Raw genomic sequence first — 19,153 nt, 5'->3', positions numbered from 1 at the left:
TCTATTAAAATATGAAATGAGAATAGTTAATTTATGATGTCTAGGAAGGAAAATCGGAAAGGTCTGGAGTTGTCAGACTGATTTATGTCTCTATTGTGGGCCGTATGACAATTGGGGGAGAGTTATGGAGTGTTTACAGCATGTTGGAAAGTAGCTCTCCTCCTAGTGGAAGAAATCAGTCTCTCTGCTGCCACCTACAGGTGGTGGTGGTGGAAAATCTCTTTATTGGCCTGGTTCTGAGAAAATAGAAGGTTCTGACCTTTTATGCAGCAGCACATGGAGTGTCCGGGCAGATGTCTCATCATGCGTTGTCCATGATCCGTCCCAAATACACCACATGTATGACGGTGAAGTAGTCTCAGAACTGGGATGTGGTGTATCTTTTTACATTGCCCAATTGATTGTGATCTTACTGCCTGTGGCAGTTCAGTGCGAACACTTGAGATCTCCGTTCTTCCCTCCTGTAATGTCTTCCAGGTGGAGAAATTCCCCATCAGAAACTGGCCGTTTGTGCAGGAGGCTAGCCTCCAAGTGTAAGGTTTCTGGACTTGGCTATTCTGCAGCATTTGTAAAGTTCTTTATAAAAAGGTTTTCTCTAATTGTGGGTTGTGCAACCAGTGCCAGTCAGCTGCTGCCCAAGGTAAAGAAAACCATAGGATACATTAAAGACTTCATGTTCTGGTAAGGCCTCAGGCGCGCCACCATATTTTTTGTGCATAGCACACTGACACGTTCATTTCTATGGAGCCAGGCACACATTCATATTTTTTGCAGATCCGTGTGACCATTCTGCAAATTGTAGAATGTGTCCTTTTCTGGTCCATTTTGCAGACGAGAAGAGCAATTTCTATTGATGGGAGAGAGGAAAATGTGGAGTGCACACAGAAGGTGTCCGCATTTTGCGTCTCCGTGGTGCAGACACAGGCGTGTGCGTGAAGCCTAAATCTAATACACTGCTCAAAAAAATAAGGGGAACACAAAAATAACACATCCTAGATCTGAGTTAATTAAATATTCTTCTGAAATACTTTGTTCTTTACATAGTTGAATGTGCTGACAACAAAATCACACAAAAATTAAAAATGGAAATCAAATTTTTTAACCCATGGAGGTCTGGATTTGGAGTCACACTCAAAATTAAAGTGGAAAAACACACTACAGGCTGATCCAACTTTGATGTAATGTCCTTAAAACAAGTCAAAATGAGGCTCAGTAGTGTGTGTGGCCTCCACGTGCCTGTATGACCTCCCTACAACGCCTGTGCATGCTCCTGATGAGGTGGCGGACGGTCTCCTGAGGGATCTCCTCCCAGACCTGGACTAAAGCATCTGCCAACTCCTGGTCTGTGGTGCAACGTGACGTTGGTGGATAGAGCGAGACATGATGTCCCAGATGTGCTCAATTGGATTCAGGTCTGGGGGACGGGCGGGCCAGTCCATAGCATCAATGCCTTCGTCTTGCAGGAACTGCTGACACACCCCAGCCACATGAGGTCTAGCATTGTCTTGCATTAGGAGGAACCCAGGGCCAACCGCACCAGCATATGGACTCACAAGGTGTCTGAGGATCTCATCTCGGTACCTAATGGCAGTCAGGCTACCTCTGGCGAGCACATGGAGGGCTGTGCGGCCCTCCAAAGAAATGCCACCCCACACCATTACTGACCCAATGCCAAACCGGTCATGCTGGAGGATGTTGCAGGCAGCAGAACGTTCTCCACGGCGTCTCCAGACTCTGTCACGTCTGTCACATGTGCTCAGTGTGAACCTGCTTTCATCTGTGAAGAGCACAGGGCGCCAGTGGTGAATTTGCCAGTCTTGGTGTTCTCTGGCAAATGCCAAACGTCCTGCACGGTGTTGGGCTGTAAGCACAACCCCCACCTGTGGACGTCGGGCCCTCATATCACCCTCATGGAGTCTGTTTCTGACTGTTTGAGCAGACACATGCACATTTGTGGCCTGCTGGAGGTCATTTTGCAGGGCTCTGGCAGTGCTCCCCCTGTTCCTCCTTGCACAAAGGCGGAGGTAGCGGTCCTGCTGCTGGGTTGCTGCCCTCCTACGGCCTCCTCCACGTCTCCTGATGTACTGGCCTGTCTCCTGGTAGCGCCTCCATGCTCTGGACACTACGCTGACAGACACAGCAAACCTTCTTGCCACAGCTCGCATTGATGTGCCATCCTGGATAAGCTGCACTACCTGAGCCCCTTGTGTGGGTTGTAGACTCCGTCTCATGCTACCACTAGAGTGAAAGCACCGCCAGCATTCAAAAGTGACCAAAACATCAGCCAGGAAGCATAGGAACTGAGAAGTGGTCTGTGGTCACCACCTGCAGAATCACTCCTTTATTGGGGGTGTCTTGCTAATTGCCTATAATTTCCACCTGTTGTCTATCCCATTTGCACAACAGCATGTGAAATTGATTGTCACTCAGTGTTGCTTCCTAAGTGGACAGTTTGATTTCACAGAAGTGTGATTGACTTGGAGTTACATTGTGTTGTTTAAGTGTTCCCTTTATTTTTTTGAGCAGTGTATATAGTCTGAAAAGTGGCCTTTATACCTCATTGAAAGACGTTTTACAGGTTATGTGCAGTTCATGCTGCGGATGGGATTTATTCTGCCGGACCCTGTGTGTTTGCAAAAAGAAACAACAACAAAAAGAAAAACTATAACAATCTTATTTAAAAAAAAAAGCCTAAAGTATAAGCTGGACGTAACGGAGCCTGACTCTTCTTTGTTTGCTCAGTTTACTGCTGTCTAGCTTTTAATGGGTTAAATGCACTGCCGTCCAGTGTGCTGCAGGTGGCGCTACTTCATCTACTTCTGTCATTACACGTCCACCAAGTATTCTTTATAAACTCCTGGCTGAATAGGGAATAAATGTCTGTGAAATGTAATTGCAAATCGCAGTCCGCTTCCTCCCTTCGCCGCTCTCTGCCATTATCGTCCGCGGTTAGCTTGAAGTGATTAGACCGCCAGAGTCAGGGGGAGTGTTTGCTGTGCACAATGTGTAAGATACTTTGCATGCATGCATTGTTTGGCTAATATCTGTTCACTATCCGTGGTGCTTGCCAGGCTGAGCTGTCATATAAATGCAGATATTTCATTTCCTTCAAGTGGAAAAGAGCAAATATTTGCATTGTAGAAGTATCAGGCGGGTTCTGAATCCTAAGGCGGCTCGCTTCTGCAGAGGATGGATTTATACTGCAGCTGTTGCCACAGGGGTATCTGCTGTAATGCTTCCAGTATTGCCTCCATGGCCTCCATTTGTAGTCGCAAAAGTTACACTTTTACTTGGTGCTCAAATGGAAATGAATTTGTAGAGGCTGCAATAAGCGGTCCTGCCCTGCAGCTGCTGCGTTCTATATAGGAAGCTTTGTTACCGCACTCGTCACACGTTTTATGACAGAACCTATGGCCTGCAGTTGTGCTTGGCATCATTATAGAGATCGTCTTACATCTAGTCTTGACTAAGTTTTCCAAACACTATTTGGAAACTGCAATGATCTTCTGCCAGCTCCGACTTTCCAATGCCTTGCTACTCCCTGCTGGTTCAGTGTCTGCACAGTAAAGAGATGTAGAAAATGTTGCATCTCTAGAATGCAGTACTTCAGAGATTGTGGGCTGTCATCTAGGCCAACGGGTTGGCAGGATTCTTACTCTGTGATCATTAGTCAAGTTGATAGTCTTTTTATTTTTTCTTCTTCTTCTTCTTCTCCTCGGCAGGAATTGTCACTTTTTCCATCATGCTTTGCAGACAGAATTTGCATTCCAATACATTTCAGGTGTATCTGAATCACCTAGGAGGCTGGCACTGCACACGGATTCTTGCTCCATGATATTTTCCAATCCTCCTTTTTGACCAAAAAAATTGTTTACCATCGCATTGGAAGCACAGAAAGATTTCTTGTAGGAAAAGCTTCATGATGCAATATACGTCCATATTGTGGCGTCACGATACACGAGTCTGTGTGCGTTCCCAGCTCAGGTCCTTGGTCACAGCTAAGGAGGGTCTGAACACAGGGCTAGCAGCACTACAAGTGAGATAACATCTGTGACAACCAGAGGAATACATTGACCTGTGCAACAAAGTTCCAAGGTGAAGATAAATCGCATCAAAAGAAGTGCAGTGGTTGCCGGTATTTCACATAAAAAATAAATCGACTTCTAGTTACCTAGAGATTAAAATTTCTAAATTGGTCTGTCCGTGTCTAGGTGATGCTTCCTGCTGTTTAGTTCCTCGGTTTTTGCGCCTTAGCAGCTTCTAGAGATGAGCGCTTTGTAATGAATGAATTCGTCACTAAGCACATTTCTTTGTATGTTGCGGGCGCAATGACAGGGAACGGCGATTGCGCGCACCCCCCCATCATTGAACCCCTCATGCATGTTCATCGCTGATTGCGGCACCATTGAGGCCTTTCAGGGATTAATCGTGTGAATGTACCTTTACACCAGGCACGCTCTAGTCATCTGATGTAGGAAAACCAAGGTTTCATATTTGCGGCAGGCTGTTCCAGCAGAAACCAGCCTGCAGGAGCTCCTGGATCCGGCATTGTATCTGGCATTATTGTCAATTGGGCCGCTGGGCAATGACGGATCCAGAGAGCTCCGAACAGCCTGCCGGAACTCTTGCTGCGAATGTGAAACCAGCCTAACTGTCCCCTGTGCATCATAGATGATGTGCTAAGCTGTTTCCAATGGCAACCAGCAGAATTGTGAATGCAGCTCTGGAGCGTAAGGGTATGTTCACAGACGGTCCATATTTCTGTGCCTAAAAATAATTTCCGTATATGTGAAGGAGGTTATTTCTGAATCACATTCATGGATTTCTGCCATTTCTGAAGGAAGCGTTCACATAAATTTTAGCAACAAATCTGCTGCGTGCGAATATTCCCTAAAAAAATAAAAATAAATATGGCTTGAAAATCATCAGCGGCAGGAATAATTGATTCTGCGTGCTGCCCATGGTTTGCGGCCTGCTGTTACATCCGCCCTGCACCATAAAGCTGCTTCTGCTGGATTCGAGGCTCAGAGCAGCAGAAGTCACTTTTATTTTCTGCGTCCTTGATTTAGGAGGATCCCTCCGTCGGATCAGTTTGTGGCCAGGGGATGCATTTTGTTTGCGCTCCAGAATTGCTTCTCTCGCTTTCTACATTATTAAGCGGAGCTGCCAGGCACACACTCATTTCTTCGTCCTCGGCCAACTTTCCAGCTTGTTTTTTATAGAAGCACAAAGCCTTTTATAAGGGATAAATCTGCTTAGTCATGAAAGAAAATAGAAGTCACTGTGTTACATAGACCTCATTTCTGTCCTCAATGTTTCCCTAAATCACGCCTCCAGTACGGCCCGATACATATAGGAAAGATAATCAAAAAAATAACCTCCCCTAAAAACGTAATCTTTAATAAACCAAATTAATACCACAATTTTTAAATTAAGATTAAAACTTTAATTGGGATTCTGTAAGATATACGGTATCCCGCTCCACTCGGGGATCTCGCCCTATTCTGTTTTTACCTAAAGCGGAATAGCCGCCCTGATGAGAGCGATCCCACGGCCTTCAAAACTCTCTCTACAAATCCTAACCTAGCGAGGAAAAATTATACGAAGGGAACCACTCAGAACTGAGTGGGAGGGGGGCAAATAAAATATGTCAATCACCAACAGAAATCCGGAATATGCGGAGCGCACAATAGTAAATATATAGTCTTACACCAGATTTTCTCTAGATATTACACATAGGAAGCTCTAGTGCACAATTTAAGCGGCATCTCTCTAAGAAGAATTGTCCTATGAGCAAATCACAAACCCAACGCCGTATGCTGAAAATGAATACTCTCTTAATTATCATTAGTGAATCTAATCTGTATACTCTGTGGTATTGGGAGTTAAGGGGTTAAGGGAGGCAACATATCCTTTATCTGTTTTTTATCTCAACTGTGATCATGGCATCTAAGAGCTAAAAAACCTTATCTCTGCGGCCAATGAGGATGCCGGTAATTGGTTTCAATACGCTGGGTCTCTCTGAAGAGAACCAGGGTATTGGAGCTGCAATTCTTGGATCTGCAACATAAGAAATGAGCAATTCTAGTACCATTATAGATCTATATGAAACATAATGGTACAGAATAAAAAATAAATAAATAACGTTTTGGAGCTACAAAACAATAAAAAAAATACATAAATAACAAAAAATATAAAATCATGGGCATCACTGCTTCCAGACAAGCCCATACTATGAAAATATAAAAATATGTTTCCAGTGCGGCGAATCGCGTAACAGAAAACAGGGTCAAAATGGTTGATTCTCCATTTTTTAATTGCTTCTCTTACCCCCCAAAAAATTTAAGAAAATGTAATCAAAAAGTCACACACTCCAGATCGTCCCACAAAAAAATAAACCCCCACAAAGCTCAGTAGATATAACTATAAGAAAAAAAGTTATGGGGGTCAGAATATGGTGATGTAAAAAAAAAAAATATATATATTTTTTTTTTACAAGTTTTTTTTATTTTTACACTATTTAGACATAAAAAGCCTATATATCTGTAGTATTGTTGTAATCGTACTCACCCAGAGAATGAAGGGCACAGGTGAGTTTAGCCGCAAAGGGAACGCTGTAGGGATTAAACTTGTAAAATCGTGGAGAAATTGTATTTTATTATTTTTTTCCAATTCCACCCCATTTGGAATTTTATTTCACGCTTCCCACTACATTGTATGCAATATTAAATGGTGTCAACTGGCATTAGAAATTACAACTTGCTGCACAAAAAATAAGCCCTCATACAGTTATGTGTACGGAAAAATAAAAGTTATGGCTCAAGGAAGAAAAATGAAAACGAAAATACATCCGCTATCCAAGGGGTTAAATTGTGCACCAGAGCTTCCTATGTGTGATATCTAGAGAAGATCTGGTGTAAGACGATATATATCGACTATTGTCCGCTCCGCATATTCCCCGGGTTCCTGTTGGTGATTGACATATTTTTATTTGCCCCCCCTCTGAGTTCTATTAGAGTGGTTCCTTTTGTATCATGTTTCCTCGCTAGGTTAGGGTTTGTAGGGAGAGATTTGAAGGCCGTGGGATCGCTCTCATCATGGCGGCTATTCCGCTTTAGGTAAGGACAGAATAGGGCGAGATCCCCGAGTGCAGCGGGATAACATATATCTTACAGAATCCCAATTAAAGTTTTAATCTTAATAAAAAAATTGGGATATTAATTTGGCTTAATAAAGGTTATGTTTTTAGGGGAGGTTATTTGTTTGCTGTGATTTCTTTCCCCCCCATGGTTCCCTGAATGCAGCCTGCAGTGTAAAAAATGGAGGTTTTCCTTCTAGTTGCCATGGCTGCATCTGCCAAACCTCAAAATAGAAAATGGTTTGTGTAGATAAATATGTCTAGTACAGGCAAGAAGAGAAAGTTTTTTTTACACACAAGACTAAGCTATGACAACCAGAAATTAAACCTCCATTCTTTACACTGCTGGCTGTATCCAAAGTATTAGGAACAACTTTCAAATTGTCTGTCTTCGAGAATAAGGAGAACTGTCTCTCTAGTGCCACCTGTAGGTAACTACCCTGCAAGTCAACTTCTGACCTATAAAGGAGCCTTACAGCGATTGCAGACCCCTCACCTGGGGACCTTCTCTACGGACCCCCTGAGCGTGTGGTAATTATACTTACCTTATAGCCACAGCTGGGTTCTGGCTGCATCGCTGATCTGCAGTTCCCGGGTATCCTTGCTTAGACGCCTGGATTGACGCAGGTCATGTGAACACTACAGCCAATGATTGGCCTCAGTGGTGACATGCCACCCATGTATGATGTCACTGGGTCGCGTGATGCATGGGTGACCGCTGCAGTGGTCACGTGAACACTACAGCCAATGATTGGCCTCAGTGGTGACATGCCACCCATGTATGATGTCACTGGGTCGCGTGATGCATGGGTGACCGCTGCAGTGGTCACGTGAACACTACAGCCAATGATTGGCCTCAGTGGTGACATGCCACCCATGTATGATGTCACTGGGTCACGTGATGCATGGGTGACCGCTGCATTGGTTACGTGACTACTGCAGACGCGGGGAGAACCCCCAGCGGTGGGGATCAGGTAAGTATGATTACAGCTACAGGTCCAGCCACACTGGGGGGGGGTCTGTAGAAAAGGTCCCTTTAAAGAATGATTAATGGGATGGACCCGACTAATGCTGGCTTCACATGTCCGTATTCTGGAGTCTGTGTTCCAGATGTGTGTCCTGGCCCGACTGCGAGTTTAATGACCTGAACTCACTGCCTTGGTCCAGTGGTCATCCAGGGACACAACCAGAGTATGGACCTGTGTGACCAGCCTTACAGGGCTGCCCATAGGTGGCACTAGAGGGAGATTACTTCCTGTCTGGGTAGGAAGGACCTATAGAACTGTTCATCCTGATCTGCCTGCTTCATAAACAGAATACCAGACCTACAGTGAAGACTGACGCACGGACAGGGAGACATAGTGGCACTGTAATGGCTCATGTTACTGCTTGTTCCTCGGCATCTTTTAGGAAACAACTGATTTAAATTCCTGTCGAGTCAAACACACAGACCAGAAAGATACATCTGACTGGCAGCAAAATAGCAGAGCACGACGTGTGAAATACGCGACGTCTCGTGAGATCATCCTCGCTGCCGCCGCTCTTCCTTTTATTGCTGTGAAAGATAAAGAGTGCATTTTGTGATTTTCAGATTTTACACATTTTTGTTGTCCAACCATTGGTCGTAACCTGTGCACAAATAAAAAGAATTAAAAAACTCCCCTGTCCGCAGACCGGCTGTTTTTGCACTGCTGCCCCGTTCCTGCCCGCTTATATTGCCTGCCAGACCGGAAGTGGCCTGGTCCTGTGACCGCTGCAGTCAGTGACTGGCCTCAGTGGTCACATGTGCTAGAATGACACATGATTAGCATGTCAGTGATATGCTATTCCAACACGTGACTGCTGAGGTCACTGATTGGCCACAGTGGTCACATGACCAAGCTGCTTCCAGACTGGCAGGGACTGAAAGCTTCTGGGAACAGTGCAGCAGCAGTGGGCACAGGTTATGATGGTGGGCACAGGTTATGATCATTTGTTGTCTGATCCTAGGCCAAACAACCCCTTTATATGTGCACTCTGGGTAGAACTGAAATGCTGTGTTATGTCTAGTGCCAGGCATGAATGGGGGCGGAGCATGACACAGGTATGGAATATACCATCCCATGTTGATTGGTGGAGATCCAACTGGCGGGGACCCACAGCGATTCTCAGATTAAGGGCTTGTTCACATGGCGTATTTTCCACAATCCTTCAATGGGAAACCACGCTGCCGTTCATACGGCTACGGATTATAACACTTGCATTTCAAAACGGCATCTAAAAGGCACATGTCCCTTCTTGGCGCTGTTTCCGGCAGGTGTCAGCACATGGATTAGCCCCACTGAATGCAAAAGCGTGGCAGAAATGTGAGGGTCAAAAATCCGCCATGTGAAGTTGTGAACATATCCCTAAAGGGCTGCAGCACTAGTTCAACGTGGCAACGCTTCCCCTTCGCAGCCCGTGCTAACAGGGTTTGTGCTCTTCGTTCCTGGAATGGCGTGAGCTCCCAGGGTTTGGAGCACCACGTGGCATATCCCGTGTGATGCTAATACCCCATTATGTCATCTGTGGAAATCTGAATCACGGCTGTAGAGGAAACATTTTACACCAGGGGATGTCACTTAGGATCTTCTTCAATCTACTATCCCTCTTTTATTTCAGCTCAGTTCAAAAGCGGAAACCTATGGCCAAAGTAGTGTACAACCTGCTGTCCGAGCGCGACCTGAGGAAGAGGCTGAAGGAGGTCGGACTGCCCACCCAAGGGTCCAAGCAGCAGATGATTCGGCGGCACCAGGAGCTGGTGCTCATGTATAACGCACAGGGCGACTCATTGCATCCCAAATCAGGTACAGCCCTCGGTTATGTGCTCCGCTCCAATAACATGTGAACCCCAGACCTGCAGGGAATTGCACAGAATACTGAGCTCAGCCATTGTGTCTGCACCTGAACCCGAAGTGCTTTGTGTGGACGGGGAGCCCTGATAAATTGTTTGCTACAGGTTCCCTGTGCAGGAGCTGATCGGACTCAATTCATGTACTCCTAAATAAAATAAGTGATTATTATTCAGTGCATTTAGCAAGATATTGGGATTTCTTTGAGGAAAATTATGGTGAAAATTTACATTTCATGATTTCAAGGGGTTCCCCAGTACTGAAGTATAATAGGTAATCCTTATGAGATTTGCGGAGGTCTGACTCCTGACAACCACTTGTTTGCAGTAGCTTCATCACCGGACTGGACGGCTCCAACCTCTGTGTAGTGGCCAGGCCAGGTTACTGCAGTGCAGATCCCATTCACTTGACCACTACACACAGGATGAAGCTGTGTAGTTCTGGTGCCTGTTTTCGGTGCTGGGACTACTGCAAACAATTGACAGGTTGGGGTGTCAGGAGTCCGGTTTCCCATTGATCTGATATGACCTGTCCTAAGGATAGGTCATCAATACTTCAGTCCCAGAGAACCCCTTTAAAGGGATGTCCTCATGAAGACCTTATTAGGACACATAAACCTCATAGAGAGCGTTCCACTCTTGTGCTTTTAGATTGACCATATATTACATAGTAGACTCATGCATTCCAGCTTAATTGCCATATAAAACGACTTTTTCGCTGTGTGGCAGGAGAAAACATCCCTTAAAAATATGTTGGGGCCAAGTCTTCTACCATCCCTTTAAATTTGTTGTATTTGGTGGTCATCTTGTAATCGGAGAGCAGTGCATTGTCGTAGCTCAGATGACGTCTGACACCAAGGTCCAGATAAAGCCGCTGTCTGTTTCCAGGGGTGACCAGCACAGGTTTGACTGGAGACCAATGCATCTCTTCACATCTGAGAAATCATTGCTTTGCTGCATAATTCCATGGTTCGGTTATTTTTTTTTAATTCTCAGTCCCTTATGTCTCAGTAAAATATTCAGGGGGCCATTTCTGAAGCTGAAATACACCTATATTAGGCATATTTTAGGCGCAGATTGCGGCTTCTCCCCTCCAGGTCAAAAAAAAAAAAGTGGACGGGGAAGGGGTTTGGCCGGAAGGCTCGTCTCCTTTGCCATTTTCTACTCCTGTTTCAGGCATAGAAAAGGTCTAAATGTAAGACAGCAAGGAATCAGACTTACATTTGGAACTCGCGGAGCATCTGCTGAAGTTCTAAAGAGACCGGCGCCTGTACATAACTCCGGCGGATCCAGAGTTTGACACACAGACATCCTAGATTGCTTACTTTTCCATCATCCTCCTCCTGGTGCCTGAACGGTGTCATCCTGCTGCTATCTCCAATACTGTGCCTGCTGTGCTCCCCAATGCCCACAACCGCTGTACTGCAGAGATAATAGTGCCACACAATAGCGCCCCCCTCCAATAGCTCAGACTACCCTCAATAGTAATAGTACCCCCAATAATAGAAATGCCCACCATATTCTGTCTCCCCCCCCTCTAGAATAATGCTCTCAATATATAATGTTCCCCCATGCAGAATAATGCCCCTCATATATAATGCTCCCTCTGTAGAATAATCCCCCACATATAATGTTCTCCTCAAGTAGAATATTGCCCCTACTTATAATGCCACCAGATATAATGCCCCTCCTAGAATAATGCCCCCACCCCAGAATAATGCCCCACTGCCGCCACAGATAATTATTTCCCCCTTTAGAATATTACCCCCACATATAATGCTCCCCCCTCTAGAATAATGCCCCCACATATAATGCTCTTCTCCTGAAGAATAATGCCCCCATATATAATGTATAATAATATAGCCATATGTAATGCCCCACTCCCCTCCCCCCCCGTTATTTCCCCCAGTAGTGCCATGGATAGATGAAAAAAACAAGAAACCCACATTATACTCACCTGTGTCCATCTGCGATGCAGGCCAAAGGTTTCTTCTTTCTTCAGATGATGTCATTGCAGACACCTGCACAATTCTACTGCCACATAGGCTGGAAGCCTAGCAGCCTGGAGCCTATGGGGCTGAATGGTGGGGACGGAGCCTGAGGCTCCCATGCCCCACGGCACAATGCTGCTCCCCTGCCTCATGGCAGAAGCGGGTGCGACATAAAAAAGAGTAGTGTGGTAATTAAGAAGCCGCAATATCACTGTGTCTCTGTTTCTTAATACAGCGGTATATCACATTACCTGACAGCGGCAGCCAGTCACTGGCCTCAGTGGTCATGTGTGTATGAATGGCATGTGACTGATGAGGCTACCGTTGATTGGCAGCAGCGATCATGGGTGTGACATCATTACTGCGGGGACCAGAGCACCGACGCTGGAGCGGTGTGACATTAAAAAGGGTAGGAGCTTTATTTTATTTGCGATGTATCAAGTGCATTGTAGCAATTTAAAAATTGTTGCAAAACCCTTTAAAAGTAACTCCAAAATATGAGTCTTTATTTTGTAATAAAATTAAACTTTGGTTGCTGCTTCCAATTAATGGTAAAGATGTTTTAGATTTTTGGGTTGATGCATCCCCGGAGATTGTGCACACTGCCATGTCCTTGGTTAGAACCAGATCCCGACAAACATCTCCATGAGTCACTTGTTGTGGGGAGCCCCATGTCGTGCGTTACGGCCGTCACTCCTCTGCCGCCCCCCCCCCCCCCCCCCCCCTATTACCAATGACTGAGGTCATTTCCTAACAATGGGGCAGCAGTTTATTCTCTAATAAATTGGAGGCTTTCTTTTTCCCATGTGAAAGTTTCCACGTTTTCTTCAGGGTCTTGTCTCAAAGGCAATAAAATAATAATGATTCCGTTTCTGTAAATATCAATAGTCTTGTTTTCAGGCTTTTCTTTTATTTTTTTGCTTATTTCTCTTGATCTTTGCGTTCTGTAAGCGACAGCCAAGATTAAGCGCCGCACTGCGGCCCCGAGCGTTTCATTATTTTCTAATCTAGAGAGCGGTCGGACGCAAGAATTACATTTTTATTAATGGATTTTTTTCCATTGTGTCTAAAATAGATACAAATAAAAAATGATATGGGGGGGTTTTAAAAGTTCATTTGCATATATTACATCTATAAAGTAAAAGTTCATTTGCATATATTGCATCTATAATAATATTTTTGCATAAGTCACACCCCGAGATGAGATGAGTGTAGATCACCCTTTTGTGGGAGCTTGTATCTCAGTGATAATGTAGACCAGAATTGTTAGTGGCATTTTCCTAATATTTGTGGTCGAGCTACGCTGCCCCATTTCTTTCATAAAGACATCTTAACATGCCTATTTCCACCTCTAGGGGACGTTCTGTATGCTGATCAGTGGCATCCATATGCAGCTATATACAGAAGGCACCTTATTGGTGAAACAAGGCAACAAAAAGTTAAAGCCCATCTGTCAGCAGTTTTGTCCCTATGACACAGGCTGACCTGTTACATGTGCACTTGGCAGCTGAAGGCATCTGTGTTGGTCCCATGTTCCTATGTGCCCGCATTGCTGAGAAAAAGGATGTTTTAATATATGCAAATGAGCCTCTAGGAGCAACGGGGGCGTTGCTGTTACACCTAGAGGCTCTGCTCTCTCTGCAGCTGCCACGCCCTCTGCACTTTGATTGACAGGACCAGGTGTGATGACTTTTTCACCTGCTGTGATGTTTGTAGAGTGAGCAGAACCTCTAGGTGTAACCACAACGCCCCATTGTTTCTAGAGGCTCATTTGCATATTAAAACTTAATTTTTCTTAGGTGTAACGGCAACGCCCCTGTTGCTCCTACAGGCTAATTTGCATATATTAACTCTTCATTTTTCTTAGCAATGAACATGGAACCAACACAGATGTCTTCAGCTGCCAGGGACAAATGCAACAGGTCTGCCAGTGTCGTAGGTACAAAACTGCTGACAGATGCCCTTTTAGAGGGCTACTCCTATCTCATGAATTGATGGCATGTTGCTAGGATATGCCATTACTTTATGATTGGTGGGGTCCAATCAGAATGCTGCACTCCACCCACTTGGCCTTGCATGAAACTGTATCTGTCCATATACACAGGATAGGGGTATTAGTACTGTAGGGCCCCTTAATGCTCAGGATTGGTGGGTTCCCATAGGCCAGACCCCCAATCATATCCTAGCAATCGCCACCACTTCATGAGATAGGAAGAAATCCCCCAATAAGGCATTTTACAAATGCATTACAGGACGTAATGGGAGATAGATTTCTGCTCTGAAGCCTACAGGAATGTGAATGCAGCTCTGGTCTATCATACAGTTTTTAGTTAAAAATTGCAAGATGAATAACGTGATATATTTAAAAGATGATTTCTCGTACTTTTTTCCATTGGGGGACACAGACCATGGGTATAGCTTAGAGGTATTAGTAGGAGGAACACTATGCAAACATAAAAGAGCTCCTCCTCCTCGGGCTATACCCCCAGGCTCCACCAGGAGGAACTCAGTCTTTGCTTAGTGTCTGGTGAAGGAGGTTTTCTTCTAGATGGGGACGCAGGTCGGCATAGCGCCTTCCTGGTCCCCCATGGAGTGCCCCCCCCCCCCAAGAAGTCAAGTGGATCCGGGCTCGACCTGTTAGCTCCGGCATCCCACCAGCTGCTGCCCTCCATCCAGAGCACTGAACTCAGGTGAGTCAGATGTCTGAAGAGGTGAGCCCTGCTGGTACGGACAGAGGGAGAAGACTGCAGGAGCAGATAAGTATGGCTCCCCTCTGCCTCCCCCCCCCCTCCCCCTCCCTCTCTGGGATCTGGTGGCGGCTGGCTGATCAACTGCTTGTTATCTGGGGAATGGTTGGACTGCCTGGGTGAGCTGGACATGGGTGTTTTCTGTTCTAATGGGGCACATGGAGGCACTATACCAGCATATCCCAGCTACCGCCGATGCCTGATGCACCAGCCCTGATTGGGGCGGAGTCTTAACTCAGGCAGCTCCGAACTGCGGGGGACCTCCGCTTCTTCTGAGGGCCTCCGGCTCTAGAATATCACCTCCGGCACTCATTTAACCCGCGCCGCAGCGCTTTTCTCCACCGGACTCCATTTTTTTTATATAAAGCGCGTGCGCACTCCTTTCCCGCCGCTATGACACGTTCTGGGGGCGGAGCTTCTCGCTTCACTCCGATGCCTTTCTCCGCTCCTGAGAATCTCCTGCTGCTCTCTGCTCCCTCCGGTGGATATCAGCGCATTGCTGGGTGGTAGGATCTTTTAGCCCCTTGTTTTTCTTGTTGCAGGTGGTTGCCATCATGCCAAAGCCTGGGGCCCCATTAAAGCTGGCAAGACCTCTTCTCAGACGGCCAAGACCTCTTCTCAGGTCACTATGGGCTCCTGTCTGAGGTGTCATCTGCCACTGTCTGACCATGGTATCTGTGCCTCCTGCCCTGCCCCTGAACAGGATCATCCTCCTTCCCTTGCTCAGTCCAGTTCCCCTCCTGTCCCTACGGAGCCTGTGGTTCCCGCTTGAGCATCTGCCATGTCCAGCGCGGCCGCCGATTTGGCCTTAGTCGCCAAAGCAGCCATGTCCTTTATGGAACGTATGGCAGTTTCCAATCCTGTGGCGCCAACCACTCCATCTCCTCTCAGTGGTTCCCGCAGAGGACGCCTGACTACTAAGAGGCAGTGTGAGCAGCAGCATTCCTCCTCAGATGACACCGTTTCCCCCCCCCTCGTCTAGAGGCGCGTTCGGACGACTCTCCCCCCCCCCCCCCCCCCTAGGGAGCGCAAATCTGAAGGGGAATTGTCCGGCTCGGATGAGGTCTTGGAACGGGACCCCTCGCCTAAGCTCTCCACCATGGTGGCTGACTTAGTGGCGGCTGTCCGTGACACCTTTAACCTCCAAGGGAATTCTCCTCCTTCCACTGGTCGGGAGTTCGCCCTTTTTCCGCCCAAGAAGCCGGAGGCTGCCGCGTTCCCTGTCCATGAGGAATTTTCCGCGGTCATATCCAGGGCCTGGGACCGTCCTAATCAGAAGTTCTCTGCCACCAAACGCATGGATATGCTTTATCCTTTTCCGGCTGATAGTGTGGAGAGGTGGTCTTCTCCCCCTAAGGTGGATCCCCCAGTGGCCAGATTAGCCAAGAACACAGCCCTCCCTGTCTTATACGGCTCCTCCTTGCAGGACGCTGTGGACAGGCGCTTGGACTCTCTTTCCAAGTCCATTTTTTCACTGGCGGGCACGTCCCTGCGGCCTGCCTTTGCCTCGGCATGGGTGGCCAGAGCCCTTTCGGTGTGGTTACATCGCCACCACCAAGACCTGGCGGAAAAAGATGCGTCTGCTGACACACTGGATTTGGTCCTCCAGATGTCTCAGGCTTCCAAGTTCCTTTGCGAAGCTTCCATGGACATTGCTTCCCTCTTTGCACGCATTTCAGCCCTCTAGTTTATCCAGCGCAGAGAGGTCTGTTTGAAGGTGTGGGACGCCGACGCTTCTTCCAAGGGTTCCCTTGCTAACCTCCCCTTTGAGGGTTCCAGACTTTTTGGGGCTCAACTGGGTGAGTTCATCTCTGCCGCTACAGGGGGTAAGAGCACTCATCTTCCCCAGCCTAGGTCTAAACGCTCCTTTCGGACCAGGTCTTCTGGTTCCCGGTACCAGTCCTTTCGCCGCTTCTCTTCTAGCAGGACATCGCCTGCTTCCTCCGCTGGGGGGTCACAGGACTCCCGCAAGTAGCCCTCCTTCAAGCCCCAGCCTTCCTGGCGCCCGAGGGCACAGTCGGCCCGCCCTGCCGCGCCCAAGCAGCCTTCCGCATGAAGGGGCGCCCCCACCCCTCGTGGTGGGGGGCCGCCTGCTCTCTTATCAGCGGGTTTGGAGGGCTCACGTTCAGGACGCATGGGCTCTAGAAATTGTAACATCTGGTTACAAGATAGAATTCACGTCCAGACCGCCGGAACGTTTTTTCCCTTCTCGCGTTTCCTCCCTTCTGGACCGGGAGGTTATTGCCCCAGTTCCCCTAGAGGAACAGGGCTCAGGTTTCTATTCAAACCTGTTCGTGGTCCCAAAGAAGGAAGGGTCGGTGCGTCCGATCCTGGATCTAAAACTGCTCAACAAGTTTCTACGGGTGCGGAGGTTTCGAATGGAATCCCTCCGCTCCGCTATTGTTTCTCATCGCGTCTGTGGACATCCAGGACGCCTATTTGCATGTCCCGATCGCAGAATCTCACCAACGATTCCTGCGCTTCGCCATTGGTGGTCGACTTTCGGGTTAGCGACCGTCCCTCGGGTCTTTACCAAGATCCTGGCACTGCTCATGGCGCTTATTCGTACCAGGGGCATTCCTTTGCTGCCCTATCTGGACGATATCCTGATAAAGGCCCCCTCGTTACCGCAGGCCGAGGACAGCGTCCGGATCACTGTTCAGACTCTGGAACAGTTCGGCTGGCTGATCAATTTCCCAAAGTCCTCTCTCCTTCCGTCCCAAAAGCTCTCCTTCCTGGGGATGATTTTGGATACCTCGACCGCCAGAGTATTCCTGCCAGTCTCCAAGTCCTCCCAGATCCAGGGGGCAGTGTCGCACCTGCTGCGCTCCCCGTGCCTTTCCATTCGGGAGTGCATGAGGGTCCTGGGTCTTATGGTAGCCTCTTTCGAGGCCGTTCCATATGGCCAGTTTCACACTCGTTTGTTACAACAGGAGATCCTTTCCCTCTGGGACAAGACCTCCCGTGGTCTGGACGATCGCATCCGCCTGTCTCAGCGGGTTCGGGCGCTCTCCCTTGGTGGCTGTCCCCGATGAACCTGAGGTCAGGGAGATCCTTCCTCCCGTTCTCCTGGACACCACCGATGCCAGCCTCCTGGGTTGGGGCGGCGTTCTCCAGTCTCGCACGGTTCAGGGGGTTTGGTCGGCGGCGGAATCTCACCTTCCGATCAACATTCTGGAGCTGAGGGCGATTTTCCACTCCCTCTCCCATTGGACTCCTCTCCTTGCGGGCCTCCCGGTGAGGATTCAGTTGGACAATGCCACGGCTGTGGCTTACATCAACCATCAAGGCGGGACCCGCAGCCGGATGGTGATGCAGGAGGTGACGAGAATTCTGCTGTGGGCGGAGTCGCGCGTTCCGGTGTTGTCAGAGGTATACATTCCAGGAGTAGACAACTAGACAGCGGACTTTCTAAGCCGCAACAAGGTGGATCCAGGCGAGTGGTCTCTACATCCAGATGTATTCGAAGACGTCTGCCACAGTCCGGATGTGGACTTGATGGCGTCCAGGCTCAACAACAAGCTCTCGGTGTTCCTGGCTCGCGCCCGGGATCCGAAGGCGTACGGGGTGGACGCGCTAGTGTCTCCGTGGCAGGATTTCAGCCTCCTCTATGTCTTCCCTCCGCTTCCTCTGCTACCGAAGGTTCTACGCAAGATCGAAGCGGAAGGGATTCCGACCGTTCTCATCGCCCCAGAGTGGGCTCGCCGCGCATGGTTCTCAGACGTGGCTCGGATGCTAGCGGACGCCCCATGGCCTCTTCCTGACAGGATCTACTGTCTCAGGGTCCGCTCTTCCACCGGAATTTACGGTCTCTTCGTTTAACGGCGTGGCTGTTGAAACAGCCATCCTGAAAAAGAAGGGGTTCTCGGATTCAGTGATTAGAACCATGATCAGTGCGAGGAAGCCGGCTTCCTCCCAGATTTACTATTGTACCTGGAAGGCCTTCCTGACTTTTTGTGAGAACTCGGGGTTCCCTCCCCTTCGTTTTTCCATCCCTATGGTGCTTTCGTTTCTTCAGTCCGGGCTTGAGATGGGACTGTCGCTGAGCCCCGTGAAAGGTCAGGTTTCGGCCCTGGCCGTCTTTTTCCAGAAGTCCCTTGCTCTTATGGGTCCTGTGAGGACTTTTCTTCAGGGGGTGGCTCATTCGGTTCCCCCGTATGTTCCCCTTTGCCTCCTTGGGATCTCAATTTGGTCCTGCGCGCCCTGCAGACGGCCCCCTCGAGCCTCTGAGAGAGGTCTCCCTGACTTTTCTCACCTGGAAAGTAGTCTTCCTTGTGGCCATAACTTCCATCAGGCGGGTGTCGGAACTGGCCGCACTTTCCTGCCAGAAGCCTTTTCTGGTTTTTCACCAGGATAAGGTGGTACTCCGTCCGGTTCCCTCCTTTTTGCCCAAGGTAGTCTCTCCCTT

General features: G+C 48.0%; 1 protein-coding gene across 1 annotated transcript in view; it reads left to right on the top strand.

Moving 5' to 3' along the window:
- Positions 1-19,153, top strand: part of RAD18 (RAD18 E3 ubiquitin protein ligase) — a 303,633-nt gene that overhangs the window by 84,168 nt on the left and 200,312 nt on the right. Inside the window, exon 7 of the mRNA XM_040407201.1 lies at positions 9,779-9,963. Coding sequence (XP_040263135.1) covers positions 9,779-9,963 — 185 coding nt within the window. The remainder of the gene's footprint in view (positions 1-9,778; positions 9,964-19,153) is intronic.

Source organism: Bufo bufo, chromosome 9, assembly GCF_905171765.1.
Source record: "Bufo bufo chromosome 9, aBufBuf1.1, whole genome shotgun sequence".
Classification (NCBI taxonomy): domain Eukaryota; kingdom Metazoa; phylum Chordata; class Amphibia; order Anura; family Bufonidae; genus Bufo; species Bufo bufo.
The sequence above is the reverse complement of the archived record's forward strand: the minus strand, read 5'-3'. Positions and strand labels throughout refer to the sequence as shown.